This window comes from Opisthocomus hoazin, chromosome 7 (genome assembly GCF_030867145.1).
Source record: "Opisthocomus hoazin isolate bOpiHoa1 chromosome 7, bOpiHoa1.hap1, whole genome shotgun sequence".
NCBI classification, from domain to species: Eukaryota; Metazoa; Chordata; class Aves; order Opisthocomiformes; family Opisthocomidae; genus Opisthocomus; species Opisthocomus hoazin.
The window spans coordinates 888,576-910,731 of NC_134420.1; the positions used below are offsets into that span (position 1 = coordinate 888,576).

At 62.5% G+C, this 22,156-nt stretch overlaps 2 protein-coding genes across 4 annotated transcripts in view; both read right to left on the reverse strand.

Annotated features, from left to right (window-relative positions):
* Positions 1–7,092: 7,092 nt before the first annotated feature.
* On the reverse strand, positions 7,093–8,946 carry CHST14 (carbohydrate sulfotransferase 14). 2 transcript variants are annotated; one of them, XR_012764508.1, is made up of 2 exons: positions 7,811–8,941; positions 7,093–7,373 (listed from the first exon to the last, which is right to left on the reverse strand). XR_012764508.1 is itself a non-coding variant. In XM_075425995.1 (1 exon), exon 1 carries the CDS (start codon positions 8,902–8,904, stop codon positions 7,948–7,950), a length of 957 nt encoding a protein of 318 aa, XP_075282110.1. In that variant the 5' UTR covers positions 8,905–8,946; the 3' UTR covers positions 7,093–7,947. The 2 variants fall into 2 exon arrangements, 1 of the variants encoding a protein (XP_075282110.1); XM_075425995.1 differs by having other exon boundaries at positions 7,093–8,946.
* A 10,081-nt stretch (positions 8,947–19,027) lies between these two features.
* Positions 19,028–22,156, reverse strand: part of BAHD1 (bromo adjacent homology domain containing 1) — a 44,227-nt gene continuing 41,098 nt past the window's right edge. For both annotated transcript variants that reach the window (XM_075426909.1, XM_075426908.1), the window contains exon 7: positions 19,028–22,069. In XM_075426909.1, coding sequence (XP_075283024.1) covers positions 21,880–22,069 — 190 coding nt within the window. In that variant the 3' untranslated portion in view covers positions 19,028–21,879. The remainder of the gene's footprint in view (positions 22,070–22,156) is intronic.

The following is a 22,156-nucleotide window of genomic DNA, read 5'->3' on the forward strand; positions in this document are numbered from 1 at the left end:
ACGAAAAGAAGAGCTTAAAATATTCCAGCAGCGCCTATTTCTGGGCAACGAGAACCGTGTGTCTTCCTGCGGGCTCCGGGTTCTCTTGGTGACGGATGGAGGGGCTGCTGGAGGGGGATGGCTGGTGGCTCACGGCGCTCGGGGGAAGCCTGGTGGGAGAGCTGGTGGCACTGGGGAGGCACTGGGAGCACGAGTTTTGGCCAAGAGGTTGCTGCAGGAAGAAGCTAGAGAGCAGCTGCCATAGTGAGGAATCAGAAAGACGAACTTTAAATATTCGTACTTTGGAGCAGCAGTTCTTACCTCGTTTACCTTCCCGCAGGGACGCGGCCGCTTGGCTGGAGCTGGGAGAGGCGGCGCACGGGGCTCTGCAGCACGCAGCTGCTGAAGGAAGGATAGTTTGGCCAAAGTGCCTGAGAAAGGGGAAAAAAATGAGGTTTTTTTTCTTTCTGCTTTGCCCCAATCCATGAATCTGAAGCCGGAGATCTCCCATTTCTTGTCCCAGAGACCTCAGGGTGGGAACTCACAGGACACCTTCACATCCCCATACCACAGAGAAGTCGAGCAGATCATGGGGCAGAGCAGCAGGGAAGCGTTTTCACTGTACCGACACCACCTCTGCCTTCCTTTCTCCAGGGGACCGAATGGAAACCATTGGCAAGCCTATTTTTGGGGACAGGTAACGACCCTGAGAGCGCAGGCTGCAGCAAGAGCGCGCGGCGCGGTGGCCGAGAGGCAAGAACGCAGCGCTCCGCTCATCGGGCGCCGCGGTCTCCACGTTCTGCCAGGAGTTTGCTGCATTGCGAGGAGCGAGCAGAGCAGGCAGCTATTACAGGCTCCTTATTTCGTTATTTATGAACGAACATAGCTGACTTCTCTCGCTTGCCGCGGCCGCGGTGGAGCTGTTGGCCGGGCTGGCGGCGGGAGGTGGCTGCGGTTTGTAGAACTGCCCGGAGCTGCGGCTGCCCCGGTCACGGTGCCGTCACCAGGGCTTTCCGCATCGTAAGGACCCAGATCCCTCCTCATCCTGCTGGGTTTTTTTGGGGGGAGGTCCTCATCTGACCCTCTCTTGCCCACCCTTTCTTTCAAACCCATCCTTTTGTGCAGCTTTACCAAGTGGCAGACCCCTGCTGAAGCCCGGCCTCTAGTATCATTCCGGCTTGGTTAGGAGGTTTCACTGCTACAAAGGCATTTTGGGGGCATGAAGGATGTCTGGTGGTACGGAGGTACCTCCTCTTGAAAAAAGAGGTCCTACGAGCTCCATCAGTGCTGAGCTTTGGGAAGCTCTATTGCAAGAAGCATTTCCCAGCCAAAAAACCAAAACCAAACAAAAAAACAGGTTTTTTTGAGCAGTACGCACACAGACAGCACAGGTCGAGGGAGGTTCTCCTTCCCCTCTACACTGCCCTGGTGAGACCCCATCTGCAGTGCTGTGTCCAATTCTGAGCTCCCCAATTCAAGAAAGATGAGGAGCTACTGGAGAGAGTCCAGCGAAGGGCTGCGAGGATGAGGAGGGGACAGGAGCATCTCTCCTACGAGGAGAGGCTGAGGGAGCTGGGCTTGTTCAGCCTGGAGAAGAGAAGGCTGCGAGGGGACCTAATAAATGCCTCTAAATATCTGCAGGGGGGGGTCAGGAGGACGGGGCCAGACTCTTTCCAGTGGTGCCCAGCGACAGGACAAGGGGCAACGGGCACAAACTGGAGCAGAGGAAGCTCCAGCTGAACCCGAGGAAGAACTTCTTCCCTCTGAGGGTGACGGAGCCCTGGCCCAGGCTGCCCAGGGAAGCTGTGGAGTCTCCTTCTCTGGAGATATTCCAGCCCCGCCTGGACGCGGTGCTGTGCCCCCTGCTCTGGGTGACCCTGCTTGGGCAGGGGGTTGGGCTGGGTGACCCCAGAGGTCCCTTCCAACCCCGACCATGCTGGGATTCTGTGAATCCACCCAACGCAGTCTGGCTTCCCTGAGCAGGTGAGCGCTGAGCACTTCGCTCAGCCCCCTGCAGTTACTGCGCTGAACGCCCGACGAGCACCTGCATCGCGTCACGCCGACCCGCTGCCGCGACGCTACCGGGCGGCTCGGCGACAGCCAGAGCCACGGCCCCGGCGTTTCCACGCGCGGGGAGCGGCGGCGAGGACGTGGGTCCCAGCAGTCGCGCGGTGCCAGGCATCCTCAGCATCCTCCGCAGCCCTCGGGCACCGTCTCCCGAAGGCACGGGATTTCTCCCGGCAAGCCGCCCGGGGAAGGGGAGCCCGCTCTCCAGAGAGCTCCGCCACGGCAGTTAAACGGGGATTTTTTTCTTCCCACCATTAACACCGTCCACGCAGCCTGAGGTCAGCTTCCCACCGTCGCACGCAGAAGTTGCTGCCTCATCAAACCTGAAAAGCCGCCTTCACACACACTGTAACTTCAGGAGCGACAGAAGGAAAACCTCTCCCTAGAAGAGAGTTGGCTCAAAGCAAAGCCCTTTCCCCAGCCTCGTTAAAGCTGCAATTGCTTCCCAGGCTGCTGCCCGCTCACCCCCCAGCCCTCCAGCCCCAGCCTCTGCCCCATCCCTCTCGAGGGCGGCTGACCCTGCGCCACAGATGTGCCTTTCTTTACAAGAAACGGGGCTGAAGAGCTGGCAGAGACGAACTCCTGCTTTTTCTGAGAGCAGCAAGCTGGGTGGCGGAGGAGAGGGACGATGCTACACGGGGAGACGTGCCATGCCATGCCAGGGCTAAAAATGCAGCTTGTGTAAACCGTGCTCAGCTGCTCTCACACCTGGAGGAGAACAATCGAGGTGCAAAAGGCAACGCAGAGCAGCCTTCTCACCACCTTCTCTTTCCTCGTTATTTCGCCAGGTGAATTTAGGGCTTGGGAATGGCCTCGGGCACGGTCACAGCCCTTGGCAGGGCTCACGTGGGGCTTCTCAATAACGCCCGTTGACACTCAGCCTCTCATCGGCAGGCAGAACACCTAGCTGACATCACAGCATCCAAATACTCACCTTGGTTTTATAACCTACAAAATAATGTCTAGAACAGCCTGTTTTTATTCCTCGAATTTCTGCTGCTGCCTTGCGAAATGGACTTCCTCCAGCCCATGCTCCTCCTCACCCCTGCTGCCTCTGCCAACGCTTGAAGCCTGCTTTCCAAAGAGCCAGGATAATGAATTCACTTAAATCACTCTGCTTCACTCAAAGCTGCGAGCCGATGGGGACAAACCCTCCGAGGGCTGAAGCCGAAAACACCGCTGGTAGCTCGGCAGGTGGCAATTTCCAGCGGGCACGTGGTCCGTGCCCGGGGTCCGACACCAGCACCGTGCCACTGCTCAGCCCAGCCCAGCTGAGCCCCCTGTCCCCCCGCAGCAGGGAAGGGCAGCGGGGAAGCGCCCAGGACCTCGCTGGGTCGGGCAGACGGACCATCCCCGCACGGACGTTGCCTCTCCGTGAGCTGCCCGCTCCTTTGGCAGCGGCAAATTTACTGCAAGCGCCGCAGCTGATTTACGAATGCACCCGTTTCCATCTCGTTACGTATTCCCCTGGTATCTCCTCCTCCTTAGCGCGCTGCGAGAGGATTTTGAGAGCTCACATTTTAATTTCTTTAAGCATAGCAAGCTCTTGCTGCAGCAAATTAATGAAGATTTCTTAAACCCCAGATTACTTTTAATGTGGTTAGTTTACCCTTCATTCAGCTCCTGCAGCAGATGCCAAGAAGCTCCTTAATTATGCTCCACGATCACCACGTCCTCTCTCGGAGGAAAATCTGGCATTTGCCATATTTAATTCTACCTTGTTCCCCAAGCTGGCAGCGAGAGATGGGGTGTCTTCTGCCAGTCCCCAAAAACCGCCAGCCACATCACCCAAAGCTCTCCCGCCTGGGTCCCGCCAGCCAAGGAGGCAGCAGGGCTGGGGGGCTCCCCCCGAGCATCCCACCACCAAAGCCTGGCTTTACCGCATTTTAACGTCCCCCTTCTCGGGGGCGAGGAGGAAGACCCCGGCATCCGCGGCAGCGGGGCCAAGGCTGTCCTGCAGCCCCTGGTTTGCTGTCTCTGGCAGCCAGGAACTGGGGGTGCTCCTGCAGCCGTCGGGCGGGTACCCCTCTGCAGGTCCGACGACCGCGGGCTCCCGGGCAGGGGGTACGGCCGCAGCCTCTGGTTTGCGGCAGCCACCGGGCTGGTGCTGCCGAGGGAAACCACGCCGACACGCACCAGCGGCACGGCAGGCGCAGGGTGACCGGCACGGATTTCAGAACATGAGGGCGAGCGCTCTTTTATTGCCATAAAGCCAAATCGCTGGACCCAGCGGCTCCTTCGGAGGGGGCAGCGCGGGGGTCTCCCTGGGGACACCCCTCCTGGTGCAGGGATGGAGCCGGGAGGCAGAACGCGGCGGTGGGGACCTTGTCCAGCGCTGCCCCGAGCCCTGCTGCGGTTACACGGCAATAGCCTCGCTACAGACCTCCTACCGACACAACCTGGGAGACCCCTCCCCAAAATTCAGCCCCTCCGGCTGGTAACGCGCACCCTGATGCTGGTGCAGACCAGAGCCAACGCTCACGGTCCCGTCCTGCTCCGCGTGGACAAGGAAAAAATCATCTCGCCCCAAAACGTGCCCAGATCCGGCCTGTTGGCTCGCCCCGAGCCCCAGGTCACGGCTGAACCAAAGGAGGGACACGGCTGCTGCGAGGGCTGCGCGGATGTGGGGGCAGCTCGCCCGGTGCCGGTCACGTTTTCATAAATGCCCTGAAAAGGGGGGATTCGGAAGAGAAAGGTGACAGCAGCAGGAGAGAAGCAGGCGATGGGGACAGCCGTGCTGTGGCAGGGGGACAGAGGGCCGCTGCGGGCTCCTTCCGGGCTCGGACGGGGAATTCTGCATCTGCTGCCAGCGCGGGCACCGGCTGGGAAAGGTCCCAAGTTCTGGAGTAAGATCACGAGTAAGATCCCTGCAGCTCTTTATCCCCCAAAACACAGCAAAAAAGGGCACTGCAATAATCACGCTGGGTTGCAGCAAGAGCCTGGACAAAGCTTGATCTGGCAAAAGGATGAATTTTTAAGATTTACCCTCAAAGCCAGCCAAGGACGCAGCCTGGCCCCTCTTACCGACAGGGACCGTCACCCTCCAGGGCCACCCTGAGCCCGAGGCAACGCCGGGAGACGGCCGGGCAGGTTTACTGATGCTCCTTCCCCCTGTACCACCGAGCAATCCTCATTTCTGCGCTTGCCACGGGGAGTTTTCCGGCTGCCAGCTCCTTCCTTTCACCGAAGGCGACACAGATTCTGGGTCTCCATAATTATTTACACGTGGGCTGTGTTTATTGGCAATTAAACGGTTCGGCGGCTCCGAGGCATCAGTCTCCTCTAAACACGCTGGCTGCCAGATTGCTTCCTGCCAGCGGTCCCGGTGGGCTGGGAAGATTCACGGAGCCCTCGGGGACTGCGCGCGTATGGGGGGGAGCAGCTGGCAGAGCCCCCCTGCCGAGGCCGCCGCGCTTCGCTCACCCTCGGAAAAAATAACGCCGCGGCACGGCCTCGCGCCCAGCGACCGCGAGCCGGCGGGAGGGGACCGCGGCCGCTTCCAGCACGCTTGCGGCCGGGCGGATCGGAGCCCGGGGAGGTCAGAGGGGATGCGGGGACGGCGTGGTGGGATGCTGCCCGGGAAAAACGCACCCCCCTGGGGGGACGCGCAGCAATCCGGCCAAACTTGCAGTGGGAAGATTAAAAAAAAATTTTAAAAAAATGCAGCAATCTGGTAAAATGTGTGGAGACCCCAGAAAAACCTGCAGCGGTCCCGCCGGCACACGCAGCGGACCCGGCGAGGCGTGCGGTGGGCTGGGGAGGCACGAAGCCAACCCCGCTACACGGGGGACCCGGCGAGGCGTGCAGTAACCCGGGGTAAAACGGGGACGGGGGGGGTGGAGAGCGGTGGCTTGGCTGCTGCCGTGGGGGCAACATCGCTGAGAAACGGGGGTGAGCTTCAACCGGGCGAAAAGCTCCTGCTCCCCCTCCGCCTTCAGGAGGCACGTCCCAGGGTCCCCAGGACCCTTTTCCCATCCCTGACCCCCGCAAGGCGATGGAAAGATGTGAGCCCTCCAACTGAGCGCCACGGGTAGAGTCCCGTCCCTCGAAGCCACATCCCCACAGAGAGGTTTTTGGGCTGCCTTGTAATTACCTGCGGCAAAGAAAACCCTCTAATTCCTTGTGCGGGGGGTTACGAGGGGTCAGGGGCACCAGAGAGCATCTCCCCCCCCCCCAATGCCGCACATTTCGGCGCTGATGGGGTAAAACAATCCGTAAGCACGCTGCTAACCCCAGAGCCACCCGGCCCCTCTCTTGGTGCCAATGGCACCTTCCCAGTTTCCCCAGTTGCTGATGCTGGCAGTTCGTTCCGCCTTGAGGCAAACGCGCTGGGTCTGAAGGATGAAACTGCCCAGGTCAAAACGCAGTTTTAGATTAAGGGGACAGGAGGCAAAAAATTTAAAATGGAGAGCAGAAGCTGCAGCAGATAAACAAACAAGCGGCACAAGCCTTTAAAACTACTGAGAGACCGGCCTGGAAGGAGGAAGCCGACCACTAAAGCAGCAGAAAACGCTCCCTCAGCTTCCCAAAAGCACAGACAGCGAAGTCTAACCGGCTGCTTCCCGGGCAGAGGCGCCTGAAGGGCAGCCTTGGCTGAAACCCAGACCACCCCACCATCGGCACCTGTTTCACAGCGGAAAATCCCACCCGCGGCCCTCCTTTCGGGCAATTCCACAAACCCTCAAGAAAACACCTTCATTTTCCTCCCCCCTTCCTGCGAGATTCACCCCAGGAGACCCCCCGCTCCCCGCAGCACGCCTCACCCGCCCTGCAGCAGCCCGGCAGCCGCCCGCAGCCCACGGCTGCTCCCCACCCAGCCCCCCGCGTCCCGCGACGCCTCGCCGCTCGGCTCCGACGCGATTCCTGCCCCACCGGGACCTTCACACAGGGGTTGCTCTGAGCAGGGGGTGTCCATTCGCCACGCTTCCCCCCCCCAGCCCGGCACCAGGGGCAGAAGGCATCTCCAAGAACGCAATTGCGGGCAAAACACAGGGCAACGGACTAATTCATATCAAAACTTTATTAGAAAAGGGGACGCAGCCCCCCAGGAGCACCGTTCTGCACCACCCGTCTCCAAGCTCCTCCAATCCGACCGTTAAATCGAAGCGGCGCGCGCGTCTGCAGCAGGAGGAGGACGAACCCTCAATCGCCGTCGCCTCAAAGCATTTTTCCAGGGACCGGGGCTGCTGCTTTCCGTCCCAGGAGCCGCGACGGGGTCTGACCCCCGCAGAGGTATCTGTTGCTTTCGTTCAAGGAGAGAGAAGAGGGCAGGTCGCTATGGCTGGGTATCGCGTTTGGCATGGGTAAATAGCTGGCACTTCCAAACCCTGGAATCGCACAAAAGTGAGTATTATCTTATGACTGGTTTTATTTCAGTGGTAAATAATAATAATTAATAATAATAAAAGCCAGAGGCGCTACTGTCGCAAAGACCAGCCTCATTTAGCCACCATCTACAGATGAGAAAATCAAGCATAAACAGGGCCTGGCTTATCAACGCCTTTTCTTCCGCTCGCACCCAAACCACCGTCTCCTGTCTGAGCCCGGGGCGGGTTTAGAAGTGCTGATTTTTGGCGCGTCAGCCGCTACATTACGATTGCAATTCAGCTGCGCACTGTTCAGTAGAAAACCCAAAAAAAGGAGGGAAAAATAGTTAAAATATATCCATTTCTCAGTCTCCTTACAGATGTCGCGCCATAAAAAAAGAATTTAAAGCCAAATAGACATAGAAAAGCCACTGCGCTCAAGTCAGCGGCGTACGTACACGTTAAAACCTGAAGAGTAGAAAAAGTATTCTAGTAGCAAAGGCAAAATATAGAATTTTGTACAAAAAGTGTTCGGAACGTATCAAATTTGGACGCGATGCACAGGAGGGCGTGCGCCGCAGGCTCCCCGCGCGCCTCACTGCCTGCAGAACTCGCTGCTGACGTTGGGCAGGGGGTAGGCGAAGAGGGAGAAATCCAGGATGTACTTCGGCAGCAGCTCCTTTATCAGCCGGCGCGGGGTGTTGCACAGGTAGTAGTGCAGCGTTTCCGCCGTCACGGGCTTGTACCACGGCTGCCGCTCGGGGAAGCGGACGAAGGCGGGCGAGCGGACGCGCTCCAGGACGTAGTTGGCGTCGGCGCTGAGCCGCTCGTAGGAGCCGATGAAGTCGTACCGCACGGCGCAGGGCTGGCACAGGTTGTAGATGGGCATCCAGTGCTCGTTCATCCTCTCCGCCTCCTCGTCCAGCAGGTACCGCAGGAACTCGGAGAAGGTGACGTCGTCGCCCGCCGAGCTCCCCCCGTTCCTCCGATACCGCCTGACGATCTCCACGCCGTACTTCTGCTGGTACTCCTTGATCTCCCCGAACTTGTTCCTGTAGGCCGACAGCAGCCTCTCCATGGGGTTCCGCACGAAGACGAACTTGTAGTAGTTCTCCAGGCGGTAGCTGATCTCATCCGGCTCCATGTCCCCGAGGAAGACCAGGTCGCTCTTGTGGTCCATCTTCAGCCGGACGTCGACGCTCTCCAGCGCCCCGTCCAGCACCTTCAGGACGCGCTTCCAGTTGGAGCAGGCCACCTTGGGCACGTAGCAGTACAGGAAGCGGTGCTTGTCGCTGACCAGGAGGTGCCGGAGCACGGTCCGCCGCTGCCCGGCCGGCAGCTCCCAGACGCTGCGGGGCATGGCCCGCTGCCCGCAGACGGCGCGGATGGTGCGGTTGCGGACGTCCCGCAGCACCTCGTCCTCCGGCTCGCCGGGGCCTCGGCGGGAGGGCTGGCCGGGCGGCGGGTGCGGCGGCTTCACCCGCGCCAGGACGCCCTTCTCGATCAGCAGCAGCAGCCCGCTGGAGGCCACGATCACGCCGAACATCAGCATGGAGGGCAGCAGCAGCGCCGGCCCGCCGGGCCCCCGCGCCCGGGCCCGCCTCGGCTCCGCGGGGAGCGGCCCGCGGGGGGACATGGCCGCGGGGGGACGGGGGGGACACGGGACGGGACGGGACCGGCCCGCCGGGGCCCTCAGCGAGGCGGGGAGCGGCCGGCAGTGACGGCCGGGGAGGGCGGGCCGCGGGCCGGGGAGGCGGCGGCCATTTCGCGACGGGCCCGCCCCGCCCCGCAGCCCCCCCCGCCCCGCCCCGCAGCCCGCCTCCCTCCTTCCCTCCCTCCCCCCCTCCGTCCGTCCGTCCGTCCGTCCGTCCGTCCGTCCCGGGTAGGGACCGGCCATGCAGCCCCCCCCGCCCCGCAGCCCGCCTCCCTCTGTCCATGGGTCCGTCCGTCCCGGGGCCGGCCACGCAGCCCCCCCCCCGCCCCGCAGCCCGCCTCCCTCCTTCCCTCCCTCCCCCCCTCCGTCCGTCCGTCCCGGGCAGGGACCGGCCATGCAGGGCTCCCGGCCCGCCTCCCTCCCTCACTCCCTCCCTCTCTCCGTCCGTCCGTCCGTCCGTCCCGGGGCCGGCCACGCAGCCCCCGCCGCCCCGCTGCCCGCCTACGTCCGTCCGTCCGTCCGTTCCGGGCAGGGAACGGCCATGCAGCCCTCCCGGCCCGCCTCCCTCCTTCCCTCCGTCCGTCCCGGGGCAGGGACCGGCCATGTAGCCCCCCCCGGCCCCCCGCCGTCGGGTACCAGAGAGGTTCCCCCCCCCCGGGCCGCCGCCCGCCTCCCTCCGTCCGCCCGTGGGTCCGTCCCGGGGCAGGGACCGGCCATGCAGCCCCCCCGGACCCCGCCGTCGGGTTTCCAGGGCGGTCCCCCCCCCCCCCGCGCCCGTGCCCGTCGGGGCTCGGTACCCCGGAGCGGAGCCAGGCGCTGTCCCCTCGGGCCGTCGGAACCACGGCAGGACGGGCGGGGTGAGACCCAGGCAAGGCTTGGTGCTCTGCGGGGCTCCCGGGTGGTCCCGGCGGGACGGCTCGGCCCCGGGAGAGCACGGGGAGCGGGGGGCTGCAGGGTGACCCCGGGACCGGGACGGCTGCAGGGGAGCGGGGGGCTGCAGGGTGACCCCGGGACCGGGACGGCTGCAGGGGAGCGGGGGGCTGCAGGGTGACCCCGGGACCGGGACGGCTGCAGGGGAGCAGGGGGCTGCAGGGTGACCCTGGGACCGGGACAGCTGCAGGGGAGTGGGGGGCTGCAGGGTGACCCCGGGACTGGGACGGAGCGGGCTGGGGGGACGCAGCCAGCGTCATCCCAGACCTGGGATCTGCAGAAGCAAGGGTCGGCCAGCGGGCACCGCGACGAAGAGGATGGGCCTTCATCGGGAGACCCCCGACGACCACCCAGAGGCACCAACAGACGTGTGAAGGACTCATTAACATATGCTAATGAGCTCCCAGGAAAACCATGAACATGCTAAGCATTCCTCAGACAGAAGGAGTTTAACACAGCACAAACCCCCAGCAGCTGGGTCGTTCCGGCACAGCGAGCCCCCCGCGCCCCGCGCCGCGATGAAGAATCCCCGCTTCCTAAAACCCCAAACTCCAGTCCCAGGGAGCGAATTATTTTCCCGCTTTCCAGTACCAGCATCGCTGCCTGTAACACCCCACGCTCCTCTCCCCAAAATACGTTTTAAATGTGATTTAAAAGATAATTTCCCCCCGGGGCTTGCTGCGGGGGTGCTGCTCGCAGCGCGGGTCGGAGCGCGGAGCTCCCCCCCTCGCCTGCAGCCCGGCCGTGGCCGCGGTTCGGGCTGGCATCCAGCGGCCGCGGGGTTATGGCAACACCGGGCTGAGCCGGCCGTACCGGGCAGCCGTGCCGCGCTCCACGGCGTGGTCCGAGCAGCCCCGGGGGGAAGGGGATGGACTGTACCTGGTGAGCCACGCGCGGAGCGACGCCGGGTCCGGCTGTGCCACCGCCTGGAAGCCAACGGACGAGGTTTTCGCGGCTTCGTAGGTGTTTCCCCCAAGCTGCCACCTTCGAGCCGCTCCAGGTTCCAGAACGTCGGTTCTCCGGCCACCAAGGCCACGGGCTCAGTGCCGAGGCTTCCGCCAGCCCGAGCAGCCCGGAGCATTTCCACGGCCGGCTCTTGCCACGCGCAGCCCTTGGCGGAGCCGAAATCCTCTCACACCGGCGTTGCGCGGCGAATTTTTCTTCGACGCGCTTTCGGGGCACACCACGGGGGCTCGTGCGTCTCCACGAGCCTCGCAGGGGGCTCTGTCAGAAGCTTTCCTAACATCAGGAGACAAACAGCTTCCACTCCGTTGTCTTTGATCGAAAGCCAAGAGCGTTTCGCCAGCCGAGGCAAAGCGTCTGTAGTGGAGCACCAGAGCCTGCAGCTGGATTATTTTACATTTTACCGTTCTATTTTGATGTAAAGACAGCGTTGGCCCCAGGAGGAGACGGTGTGTCCTGCCCTGCCAGCCTGCGCGCCCCGTGGCCCTGCCAGATTTCGGCTCCGGTTGCAGCGGGCAGGGCCGAGGGGCCGATCGTGACCTCGACGCCGGCGCGAGCAGAAGCCTCCCCGCTCCGTTGCGCCGGGCCGCGAAATCGCTTCCGAACCGAGCCGCTGCGGGAGCTGCACCCCGGCTTCCCCCACCCTCCCGGCACCGGGGCACACGGAGGGAGGCAGGGAGCCCGGCCGGGGCCCCGGGGAGCGCGAGGACGGCCCGTCGGGGGGATGACGGCCGGGGCTGCTGGGAGCCCGCGGGAAGGCAGCAGCACAGCTGGCAGCAGCTGCACAGCTGTACGTCCCCCCCGGGGCTGTGTGCGCCGTGTAGGAGCCAGCGCTGCACGCTCGGGCATGCCCCGGCTGGGCAGGAGGTCACGGAAATACGGCCGGCGCCAGCGCGACGGGGCCGGCGTCCGCGTGGCCCTGTCCCCAGGAGCCAGCGCCTTCCCGGGGCAGCGGCTCCTGCGTCTTCCCCAAGGGACCAGGTCAAGGTGCAGAAACCATTCCCACGCTGAGCACTTCACAGAATCCCAGCATGGCAGGAGTGGGCAGGGCCCTCTGTGGGTCACCCAGCCCAACCCCCTGCCCAAGCAGGGTCACCCACAGCAGGCTGCACAGCACCATGTCCAGGCGGGGCTGGAATATCTCCAGAGAAGGAGACTCCACAGCCTCCCTGGGCAGCCTGGGCCAGGGCTCCGTCACCCTCAGAGGGAAGAAGTTCTTCCTCGGGTTCAGCTGGAGCTTCCTCTACTTCAGTTTGTGCCCGTTGCCCCTTGTCCTGTCGCTGGGCACCACTGGAAAGAGCTTGGCCCCGTCCTCCTGACCCCCACCCTGCAGATATTTAGAGGCATTTCAAAGGTCCCCTCTCAGCCTTCTCTTCTCCAGGCTGAACAAGCCCAGCTCCCTCAGCCTCTCCTCGGAGGAGAGATGCTCCAGTCCCCTCACCATCCTTGTAGCCCTTGTTTCCAGTTTTAGAAGCCAGGAACAACCACAGCTTCCTTCCTCTGCCCTTCACCCTCCACTGCCTGGTCTCTAACCCCTCTCAGAGCAGGGCTGCCTCTGGATTCGCCTGCAAACAGCCCCGGTGTCGGCAGCCAGCTGTGCTTTTACCCCCACTTCTCAGTACAAACACACGTTAAATCCAGGGAAGCTGCGAAATCTGCGTCGCAGGAGAGTCTCAAAGTCTCTTGGCTCATGCCAGGTACGGCTGCTGCTCTCCACACCAAGCACTCACCTGCGGCTCCGAACGGCTCTAGCGGGGCTGTAAGGAGGTTGTGGGTCCCTCAGGTCCTCTCTGGGTATCACCACCAGCCCCGCTGACCCCTCCACGCTTCACTAACGCAGCAAGCCACAGAGCTCTGCGTGCGCGGCAGCCGTGCCCGGGGCGGGGACGCTGCCAGGACCCGTCCACGGGGACGGGAGTCGCGGCGGGTTTCTGCCGTGCCACATCCTGAACAACCGACTGGTCCGGGGCAGCGATCCAGTGTCGTTGCTTCCAGGAGGAAAATAATGTCAGAAGGGTCGAGTGTCTCGTGAGAACGTGTTCTCGCTGATGTGTGATTGACAGATGGAGAGAAACGCTCCTGCTTCATCATGAGCAGCCCTCCCACGCCTCAGCCAAGAGGCAGAAATATCCATCACGGAAGGGCAGTGCTGCACGGCCCCCAGGGATGCTTTTCTGGGTCTGAAACCTGAGCAGAAAGCAATTATTTGCATTCCTCCCTAAGCCAAAACCAAACCTCGGGATGGGAAGCAGCAGCGCCTTTCCCGCAAAAGGGACGGAGCCGAAGCGCACGTCCCCGCACCGAGCCCCGGGCGCTCGCCAGCGCGGCCTCTCCGCAGCGCCAAGTTCTTTGCCGTTTGCTGCTGGAGTTCGCCCCGCTAATGTCGTCGTGACCCCCTTCATCTCACAGGCAGCAGAACGAGGACGGGCCTGCTCCAGTGCCCCCGGAGCCTGCAGCATCTCACCTCCGACTCCAGAAATCATCCTCACCAGGCAGAAAAACACAAAGCGTGCGGAAAGGCGCCGACGATTTCCCGCTCGACTCAGCCCTGCGCAGACCTGCAACGAGCAAGGTCCTGTGCAGCCTGCTCTGGGTGACCCTGCTTCAGCAGGAGGGTTGGACTGGGTGACCCACAGAGGTCCCTTCCAACCCCTGCCATTCTGTGATTCTGTGATTCTGAGCAGCCTGCGAACCACACGCTTCGCCCCGGGAGGTTGGTTGGAGGGGGAGGCTGGAGACCGGTGGTGGCTGGGTGCTGGAGGATGCTGGGGGCACGCTGAGAGCAAGGGGGGGTCCGGGGAGAAAGAAGGAGGGACTGGTCCTCGAGAGGCCGGCCGGGCGTCGGAGCGTGGCGGCTGCGGTGAGGAAGGAAGCCCGCACCGGACAGCGGCCACAGCTGGGTGGTCTCCACGGCAGCGACCCGGGGGGACCGGGCGAGCGCTGGGCTGTCCCGGGGCCGCGGCGTCGCGTCCTCGGCGTGCTGGGAAGAGCCACGCTGCTGTCACCACGGGGCCGCTGCCCCGAAGAGGGAGAGAGGGCAAATCGAGTGCGGAACGAGATGCTGCAAGGAAAGGCTCCTTCTCCTGGGTTTTGTCTGCAAAGGAAGAAACACGCAGGATCGGGCTTCATCTTGCTATAAATGCAGAATATTTGGAAAGGTATTTCCAACCCTTACATGTATCAGCTTAAAGGTGGTTTTGAAAACGAGCATTGAGGAGAAAAAAATCAGGGAGGAAACTCAGGCTCTAGGTAAAGGGAAACAGAAAAGAGTAAGCAAACTCCACCCCTCATGAAAAACAAATTATTATAAAGCACGTACCATTGCTAATTAGATCAGCTAACGGAAACGGCTGGAGCAAGAATTCCCGTCTGACATCTGGCCCAACAGGATTAATTTTAAATAAACATCCAGAGGAATAAAATAAATTACAGAATGGCTTGGGTTGGAAGGGCCCTTACAGATCACCGAGCTCCGAGCCCCAGTCTGCCTCCGCTTCTTCTTGGCCGCGGGGTGAGGAACCTTCCTGCGGAGAAGCGCCGGAAAGGGATTTTCCCTGCCCATCTGTGAATAATGTCGCATTCTTTCCAGCTTTTAGCAGAAAACTAACTGGGAATCTGCCCCAGGTGTACAACCCTCACACCAGATGATCAGAGACGGTGGTTTTGACCCTTTAACGCAGAACTCCCCTCCCCGGGTTCCTCCCGCACCGTCCCAGCGACCCTCGTCCACCCCGGAGACCACCAAGGGGTCTGCTCGCCAGCCGGGCCCGTGCTCATCCCCCTCAGCCCTCACCTCCCAGCGAGACCCCTCGCAAAGGAGGAAAGCTGAATTACAAGCAGCCTTTCCCACAGATTAGAAGAAAAAAACCCAAACCAGTCGGGAGCAAGCGGTCTGCCCTCGCAGCCGGCTGGAACAGAGCCCGGCGGCAGGGTGGGTGTCCCGGCAAGCCCTGCTCTTCCCTGGGTCCGGGGGCTGCTGCCAGAGGATGGGAGGGTGACTCCTGGTGCTCCCCAGCCAGGGAGACCCCTCGGGGAGATCCTCCCGCGGGGCATCCCAGCGCTCAGCTCGCGGGGAGCCCAGCACGGAGCCCAGGCACGCTCGTTTGCAGGGTAAAATAAACGGCACTAATACGCCAGATCATTCCCTCGTTATGGGCTGTAATTACCCAGCGTGCTATGAATTCAGCCCTGCTCATTCTCTGTGCTTTGGCTGCTGTACGGGAGGGGGCTGCGTGTGGTGATGGGGAAACACCCCCCAGCCTGTGACAGAGGAAAAACATTTAATTAACATTTAATTATTAGCGCTCGGAGCAGTTCAGAGTCCCCTCCCTGCGGAATTAATATCCTCGGTCCCTTCGACAGCCGGGGACGGGTGGTTCCCCTCCCGGGGGGGGGGATAAATGTACAAACGATGAGAAAGAGGAAAGAGAAGTGTTCCAGCAGAGGCGAGGGGACATCCGAGGGCACAAACCGCGGCTCCTTCGCGCTCCTGCCGCGGCTCTTGCGGACCAGCACGAGGTTGCAGCCGACGCCGCGCTCCGCTTCATAAATCGGGGTTCAGGGGTCGCTCCAGAGACGCCCGGGGCTCCCAACGGCAGAGCCTGCGCAGCCAGCGCTGGGCGCTCAGCCCCTGCGGTCAAACGAGAAACCAGAACCGGTCTGTGCGAGGGGAGACCCAGAGCACCCACCCCAGTGCCCCCAGTTCAAGTGCGGGGAGCGTTTACCTGGCAGGGAGGGAAGCTTTCCGTCCAGCTCTTCCCAGAGCACTCGATGCTTCCGAAGCCCCAGCGACGTTCCCAGTGCCACGCGCCGGGAAGAGCCACCGGCGGCTGCCCAGCGGGGAACGCTGCTGGGCACCCGGACCCTCCCCGCGGACACGGGGCTGGACAGAATCACAGAATCACAGAATGGCAGGGGTTGGAAGGGCCCTCTGGGGTCACCCAGCCCAGCCCCCTGCCCAAGCAGGGTCACCCAGAGCAGGGGGCACAGCACCGCGTCCAGGCGGGGCTGGAATATCTCCAGAGAAGGAGACTCCACAGCCTCCCTGGGCAGCCTGGGCCAGGGCTCCGGCACCCTCAGAGGGAAGAAGTTCTTCCTCGGGTTCAGCTGGAGCTTCCTCTGCTCCAGTTTGTGCCCATTGCCCCTTGTCCTGTCACTGGGCACCACTGGAAAGAGTCTGGCCCCGTCCTCCTGACCCCCACCCTGCAGATATTTGTAAGCATTTATAAGGTCCCCTCTCAGCCTTCTCTTCTCCAGGCTGAACAAGCCCAGCTCCCTCAGCCTCTCCTCGTAGGAGAGATGCTCCAGTCCCCTCCTCATCCTCGCAGCCCTCCGCTGGGCTCTCTCCAGTAGCTCCTCATCTTTCTGGAACTGGCGAGCCCAGCACTGGACACAGCACTGCAGATGGGGCCTCACTGGGGCAGAGCAGAGGGGGAGGAGAACCTCCCTGACCTGCTGCCCACACTCCTTGTGATGCACCCCAGGATCCCTTCTTGGCACCCGGGGCACGCTGCTGGCTCATGGTCACCCTGTCGTCCCCCAGCACTCCCAGCTTCTGCCCAGTACCCTGTCAAAAACACCTCTCCGTTAGAGCAGCTCACGCGTCCGTTCCCCGACACGCGTCTGCCGGGGCTCCTGCCACTCTGGGGAGCGGGAAAACCCTCACCAAGGGCGGGCCTTCTTTCCCAGCATCGTTAAATTAATTTGCTTTTAAGAATTACCGAGCGGCCGAACCCGCCCCAACCCCGGCTTGTTTTCCCAGAACACTCTGGGGAGGTTTATAGAGACATTAACTATGCAGCCACGGAATATACGGAGCTTCCATTCAGCGTATCTTGTAAATCCAGTTTAAATTGTTTCCTTTATTAAATATCCTTTCCTCTTAAAAACGGATTAACTGCTGGCGCTGGAGGCCCCGCCAGCAGAGCCCGCTCATCTCTGCAGCAGCGCGTCGCGCGAACGCACCCCTCGCTTCCACGCCAGCTACCGGGCATCGCAGCGGCCGCTACGCCGTCCCGCGGCCACCGGCACCCGCACAGCCTTCCCCGTTACTAATTACCTCCCTGTTATTAATTACCTCACAGAATCACAGAATGGTAGGGGTTGACAGGGACCTCTGGGGTCACCCAGCCCAGCCCCCTGCCCAAGCAGGGTCACCTACAGCAGGCTGCACAGGACCTTGTCCAGGCGGGGCTGGAATATCTCCAGAGAAGGAGACTCCACAGCCTCCCTGGGCAGCCTGGGCCAGGGCTCCATCATCCTCAGAGGGAAGAAGTTCTTCCTCGGGTTCAGCTGCAGCTTCCTCTGCTCCAGTTTGTGCCCGTTGCCCCTTGTCCTGTCGCTGGGCACCACTGGAAAGAGTCTGGCCCCGTCCTCCTCACACCCATCCTCAAGATATTTAGAAGGTCCCCTCTCTTCTCCAGGCTGAACAAGCCCAGCTCCCTCAGCCTCTCCTCGTAGCAGAGATGCTCCAGTCCCCTCCTCATCCTCGCAGCCCTCAGCTGGACTCTCTCCAGTAGCTCCTCATTCATACCTTAATACGCTTCATCATCACGATGATTTCCTTTTTCAGCTTGAATTCTCTCATTTTCATCCTCTTCTCCAGGTTGGTGCCTCCCGGCGAGGAGCTGCGCCGGCACACGGCTCCTCACTGAAGCCAGAGGCAGGGATCCCCCGGCAAAACCCCAAACCCACGAAGCCGCCCGGCCAGGAAGCTCAAACCGGGCTGCGCTGCCGGCGGGGCTGCCCGGGGACGGCGATTCCAGCAGCCTGGGAGCAGCGGTCCCGCTCCCCGCTCCGTGCCCTGCTCCCGACGGGACACGCCGCGGGCGAGCCGGGAGCGAAGGAGCGGCAGAGCCCGGTCCCGGGCCCAGCCCCTCTGCGTTCGCCCCACGAACCACGCGGGCCCCTCGCTCCCCTCTCCAACGAGGAGCTAACTCAGCGTTACTTTTTCTTCCTGCTCATTTGAGATCCTGGGTACCAGATGATCTTTGAGGTCCCTCCCGACCCTCACCGTTCTATCTCCTTCTCTCCCTCCCCAGGCGTGCAAGGGTCCAGCTCTACTTAACACAGGGCATTATTTATAGAAACAGCCCGTTCCAAGGGGCCAAGAACGAAGCCACATCACCTGCCCACCCCGGGAACCCACCCACGCTCGGCACAGCCCGGTCCTTGGCAGGGCACCGAGCCCTCACCGAGCCCACCGCGGTCCCGGGGTGAATTCCCTGATGCCACAGCAGAGCAGCCTGCAGCGGGACCCAGCCACGCCGGCGCCCAGCATCCCCGCACAGGCAGCGCCCGAAGAGGAACCACGGCCCCGCGAAGCCGCAAACACCAAGGCAGCAGGGAGGGAAAACCACGAAGCCCAAGAGGAGCCTCTCCTGGGAACCGGGAGGCAGCTCGGAATCGCTCCGCGTTCAGGAGGTGCTGCGGGGAAGGGACGAGGGGGTCGGCAAAGTTACCCACAGCCGAGGGAGCGAGGCTGGGCCAGCCGGTTCCCAGACAGGCAGGGAGCTCTGCAGCAGCTGTTTCACTGTCAGGAGGAGGAGAGATTCCCTTGCGGGGGGTGAACTCCCCACATTTGCTCGGTGCCACGAAGGAAAAAGCCCTTTTGCGGCAGGGCAGAGCCCGCGAGGCGGCTCCAGAGGAGCGACCGCCCGGGACGGTGCGGGATGCAGCCGTGCCACCGCCCAGGGACCACCTAAGCTGTTCTCCCCGAGCATCAGCGTGCAAGAGCATCCGTAATCCCCTGCACCCCTCCGGCACACGCCAGCAGCTCCGGCCTCGCGCCCCGAGGCGCTCAGCACCTGCAGACAGCTCTCACCCGGGTTTCAGTGCCACCACCGCCCTCCCTGCCCGAGCGGCAGGGGCTCGGATACTGCCACGAGAGCAGCTGCCAGGAGCAGGCTGGAAAACAAGAAGCCATCCCCGCCGACCCTCGCTCCGTCCCCCCCGGAAAGCCGCCGGCAGCTCAGCTCTGGGCTGCGTCCCGCCCGCCCCAAGAGCCCAGCACCCAGCCGTGCTCCCGCGCCCGCACCCTCCAAGCACCTCGGCGGGTCCCGGCGGAAAGCGCAGGCAAGAACGAGGAGGAGAGCCCAGCACCGGGTGGTTTTCTAAATCAATACGGCTTTTCAAATTTATTTTTTAAGAATTACTTCTAATATATCTTTCTCACAGAAGGAGGGTATAGGGAATGTTCTCATTCCATCTGTAAACACTGAAATACAGATCTGGGAAACCAGGGAAGAGACACAAAAAAGTGCATTTTACAAAATTATCAACTAAAATATATTTTACATGTATTACGCTTCAATTTAAATTCTACCGACTGCATTTTCAGTTTCAAAAAATATTTCCATATCTAATAGATTAAAAAAGCATGAAATATTTTCATTACGGATAAGACATTTCCATTAATTTACATGCTGTTCGCACAACAGCATCAGCCACCACGCGAATCTCAAACAACGGCCTTGGCCTGAAGCAGACTCCAACGCGAGAGGGGTCGGGATTTGCCCTCCCAGCGCCCGCCCCGGACCCGGGGCAGGTACGGTTTCTCGGCCCGGGGGGAGCCGGGGGGAGCGGGGTCAGCAGGAGGGGGTGCAGCGGGTTGCTGTGGTTCCCAGGGCTGGGTGTGCAGCCCTTCCCCGGGCGCAGCAGAGCGCGGGGATGGCCTGGGGCTCGGGGCACCCCGCGGCCGGTGGCCCCTCTGCCGGAGGAGGTGGCTGCAGGCAGCTCGCCTGCTCCAGGCTGGGGGTCCCCGGGGTCCCCGCCGAGCCAAGCCTGCGCGTTCGGGGCTCCCCATCACCTTTCCCATCATGGCTGGAGGCATCGCTGCTCCCCTCCCCTGCCACACCGGGCAGCCACGACGGGCAGGAGCAGCTCGGCTCCTCCAGCATCCTCCCTCCCTGCTGAGCAGGGCAGAGAGCCCCCAACACCCTCGCCCAGCGGCACCAGAGCCCACGTCCTCCGACACCTCCTCGCACCCCGCGTCTGCCCGAGACCCCCAGCAGCGCTCCCGCCTCCGGACCGCCCCGCTCCAAGAGACCACCAGCGCCCGAGCGAATCGTCACGGGGAGATCCGAGCAACCCCTTTGACACCAACAGCATCTTGAGGTATAGGTGAGAGGAGATGCTTCACCCGCAAGTTCTCGCTTGCGCGCCCAGGACCCACCCTCCCGGAGCTGGGTGCTCTGCCCTGCGCTGCCCCGAGAGCCACCCGGGCTTCGCCAGCGTCCTCTGCGACACCGAGCGGGGACCGTCCGCTCGCCCGGTGCCAGGTCCTCTCAAGTCACCGTCCCCTGGACGCGCTCCCCTCTTTGGTATGTGGAGCAAACCTCCGGAGAGCTCCTGCGCCAGCCACCGCGCTCCACGTACCGGCTCTGACGCCGCGGGGCTTTCTCTGCAGGCCAGGCAGGCGTGCGGCCGGCGGACCGAGCCGACCAGCCCCCTGGTTCCCACCGCGCCGGCGGCCGCGGGGAGCGCAGGCAGCGCTGCTTCCACTGACGGGACAACACTAAAGCAGAGCCAACGCCTCCGCCACGGAGCATGGGTGCAGAAGCCCCGGAAGAACGGACGAACGCAGAGCCCTGGTTGCGGCGAGCGGCTCGGAGACGGCGCGGAGCCTCCTCGTTAGTGCAATCTAGGACTGGGCTCCCGGCTCGGCGCGAGGGACTCGACGGCCCGTGACGCTGCCCTTTGGTTTGCTTTAGAAGGAACTCCAGCGGTTTGCGTTAAGGTAAACGAACGTCTGTCTGGGGTCTATACACGTAAGGCAAGAGGAAGAGTATCGGCGCGGCTCGGGTCGCACGAGTCGACGCGGCCCTTTCCCAGCGCTCGGCTCCTTCGGGAGCCGAAGCCGCCCCGGAGAGCTTGCTCGGGTGCCCGGAGGAGTTCGGAGCGGGGAGGCTGCCGGGCAGCCAGAGACAGCACGGCTGATGGCTTCACCAGCTCGCCCAGGGTCAGGGGCAGCTCCGTCAGCGCAGGGGGGGGTGAAAATTTAAAAACAAAACAAAAAAAAGCCTAAACCACTCAAGCAAAGGGTCTGCCATTTCACCCGCCAGCCTCTAGCTTCTTCACATGGGGTTAAACGGGGCTGTAAACGACACCACAGGAAAACTGACTGGGAAGAAAGCGTAAACCCACGTCCATCGCGGCAGCACCCTAAGCCATCAGAGGAGGAGCAACACCCAGCAAGAAAACACGGTTCTCGCCCGCGGCGCCCGCTCTGCGCGCTCCCAGCTCCCCGGCACCGCGCCGTACGAGGCACGAGGTCCCTCGCGGCGAGGTCCGGGCGTCCGCGACCGGCGCGCAGCTCCCGGTCACGCTGCACGGCGACGCGCAGCCTGCGACCCTGCCGGCTCCGCCGCCGAGCACGTTCCCAAGCCCGGTCTGGGCGGTGAATCACAGGCCAGCGAGGCGAGGGGAGGAGAAAGGCGAGGGGAAAATGGGGGTCACCCCTTCCCCGGGGGAGCGAAGCCCATCCAAGCACGGCCCGGGGCCACTCTGCGCCCAGGCAGCTCCCGAAGCAGCGGCTGTGTTTGGGAGAAGCGCTCACCCACCGGGAATCCTCACAGCCTGTCCCGCGGGACGAAGGAGGCTCTGCCGAGGAACCGGGCTCGCTCCTCCCACGTCACGCCAGGCCACCAAAACCACGGAGCTGTCACAGCTTGGCTCGCGCCGCAGCATCCCTCCTGCGCCCTCCCGCCAGCCATGGCTCTGGGTTCAGTTTACTGGCTTTTATCCCCTCCGAACCCCTCCCCATATACGCCTCTCTAGATACATATATAGATATAGATTTACATATGCAAGTACCTATATCTATATACATATATTTATTTTATAGGTATATATTTTCATTTATGCTTTTAACGAAGTGCTGTGCTTTCAACCGCTGCCGTTCCCCGCGGGGATCTGCTCCCGCGCGCGCTGCCCAGGCCCAGGGAAGCACGGCCGCGCGCGCAGACGTCGCCGAGCGCCGCGCTACTGCGGGTTCTTGAGGATGCGCCCGTGCCTGAAGTCGTAGACGTGACGACAGAGGAAAACCAGCTCGGGGTCCGTGTCCTCGGGCACCTTGCGGTGCAGAGGTGTGGAGTACTCTTCCGAGGGAGGGACCATAACGGTTTTCCTGCCTGGGATCCCCTCGACTCGACGCTTCGCCAAGGCACAAAATCTGCAACGCAATCACACGAGGAGAGTTAGCACGGGCCCGTGTCAGTCTGTCTGTCTGGCCCGAAGCCACCACCGCCGCTGCCCAAGG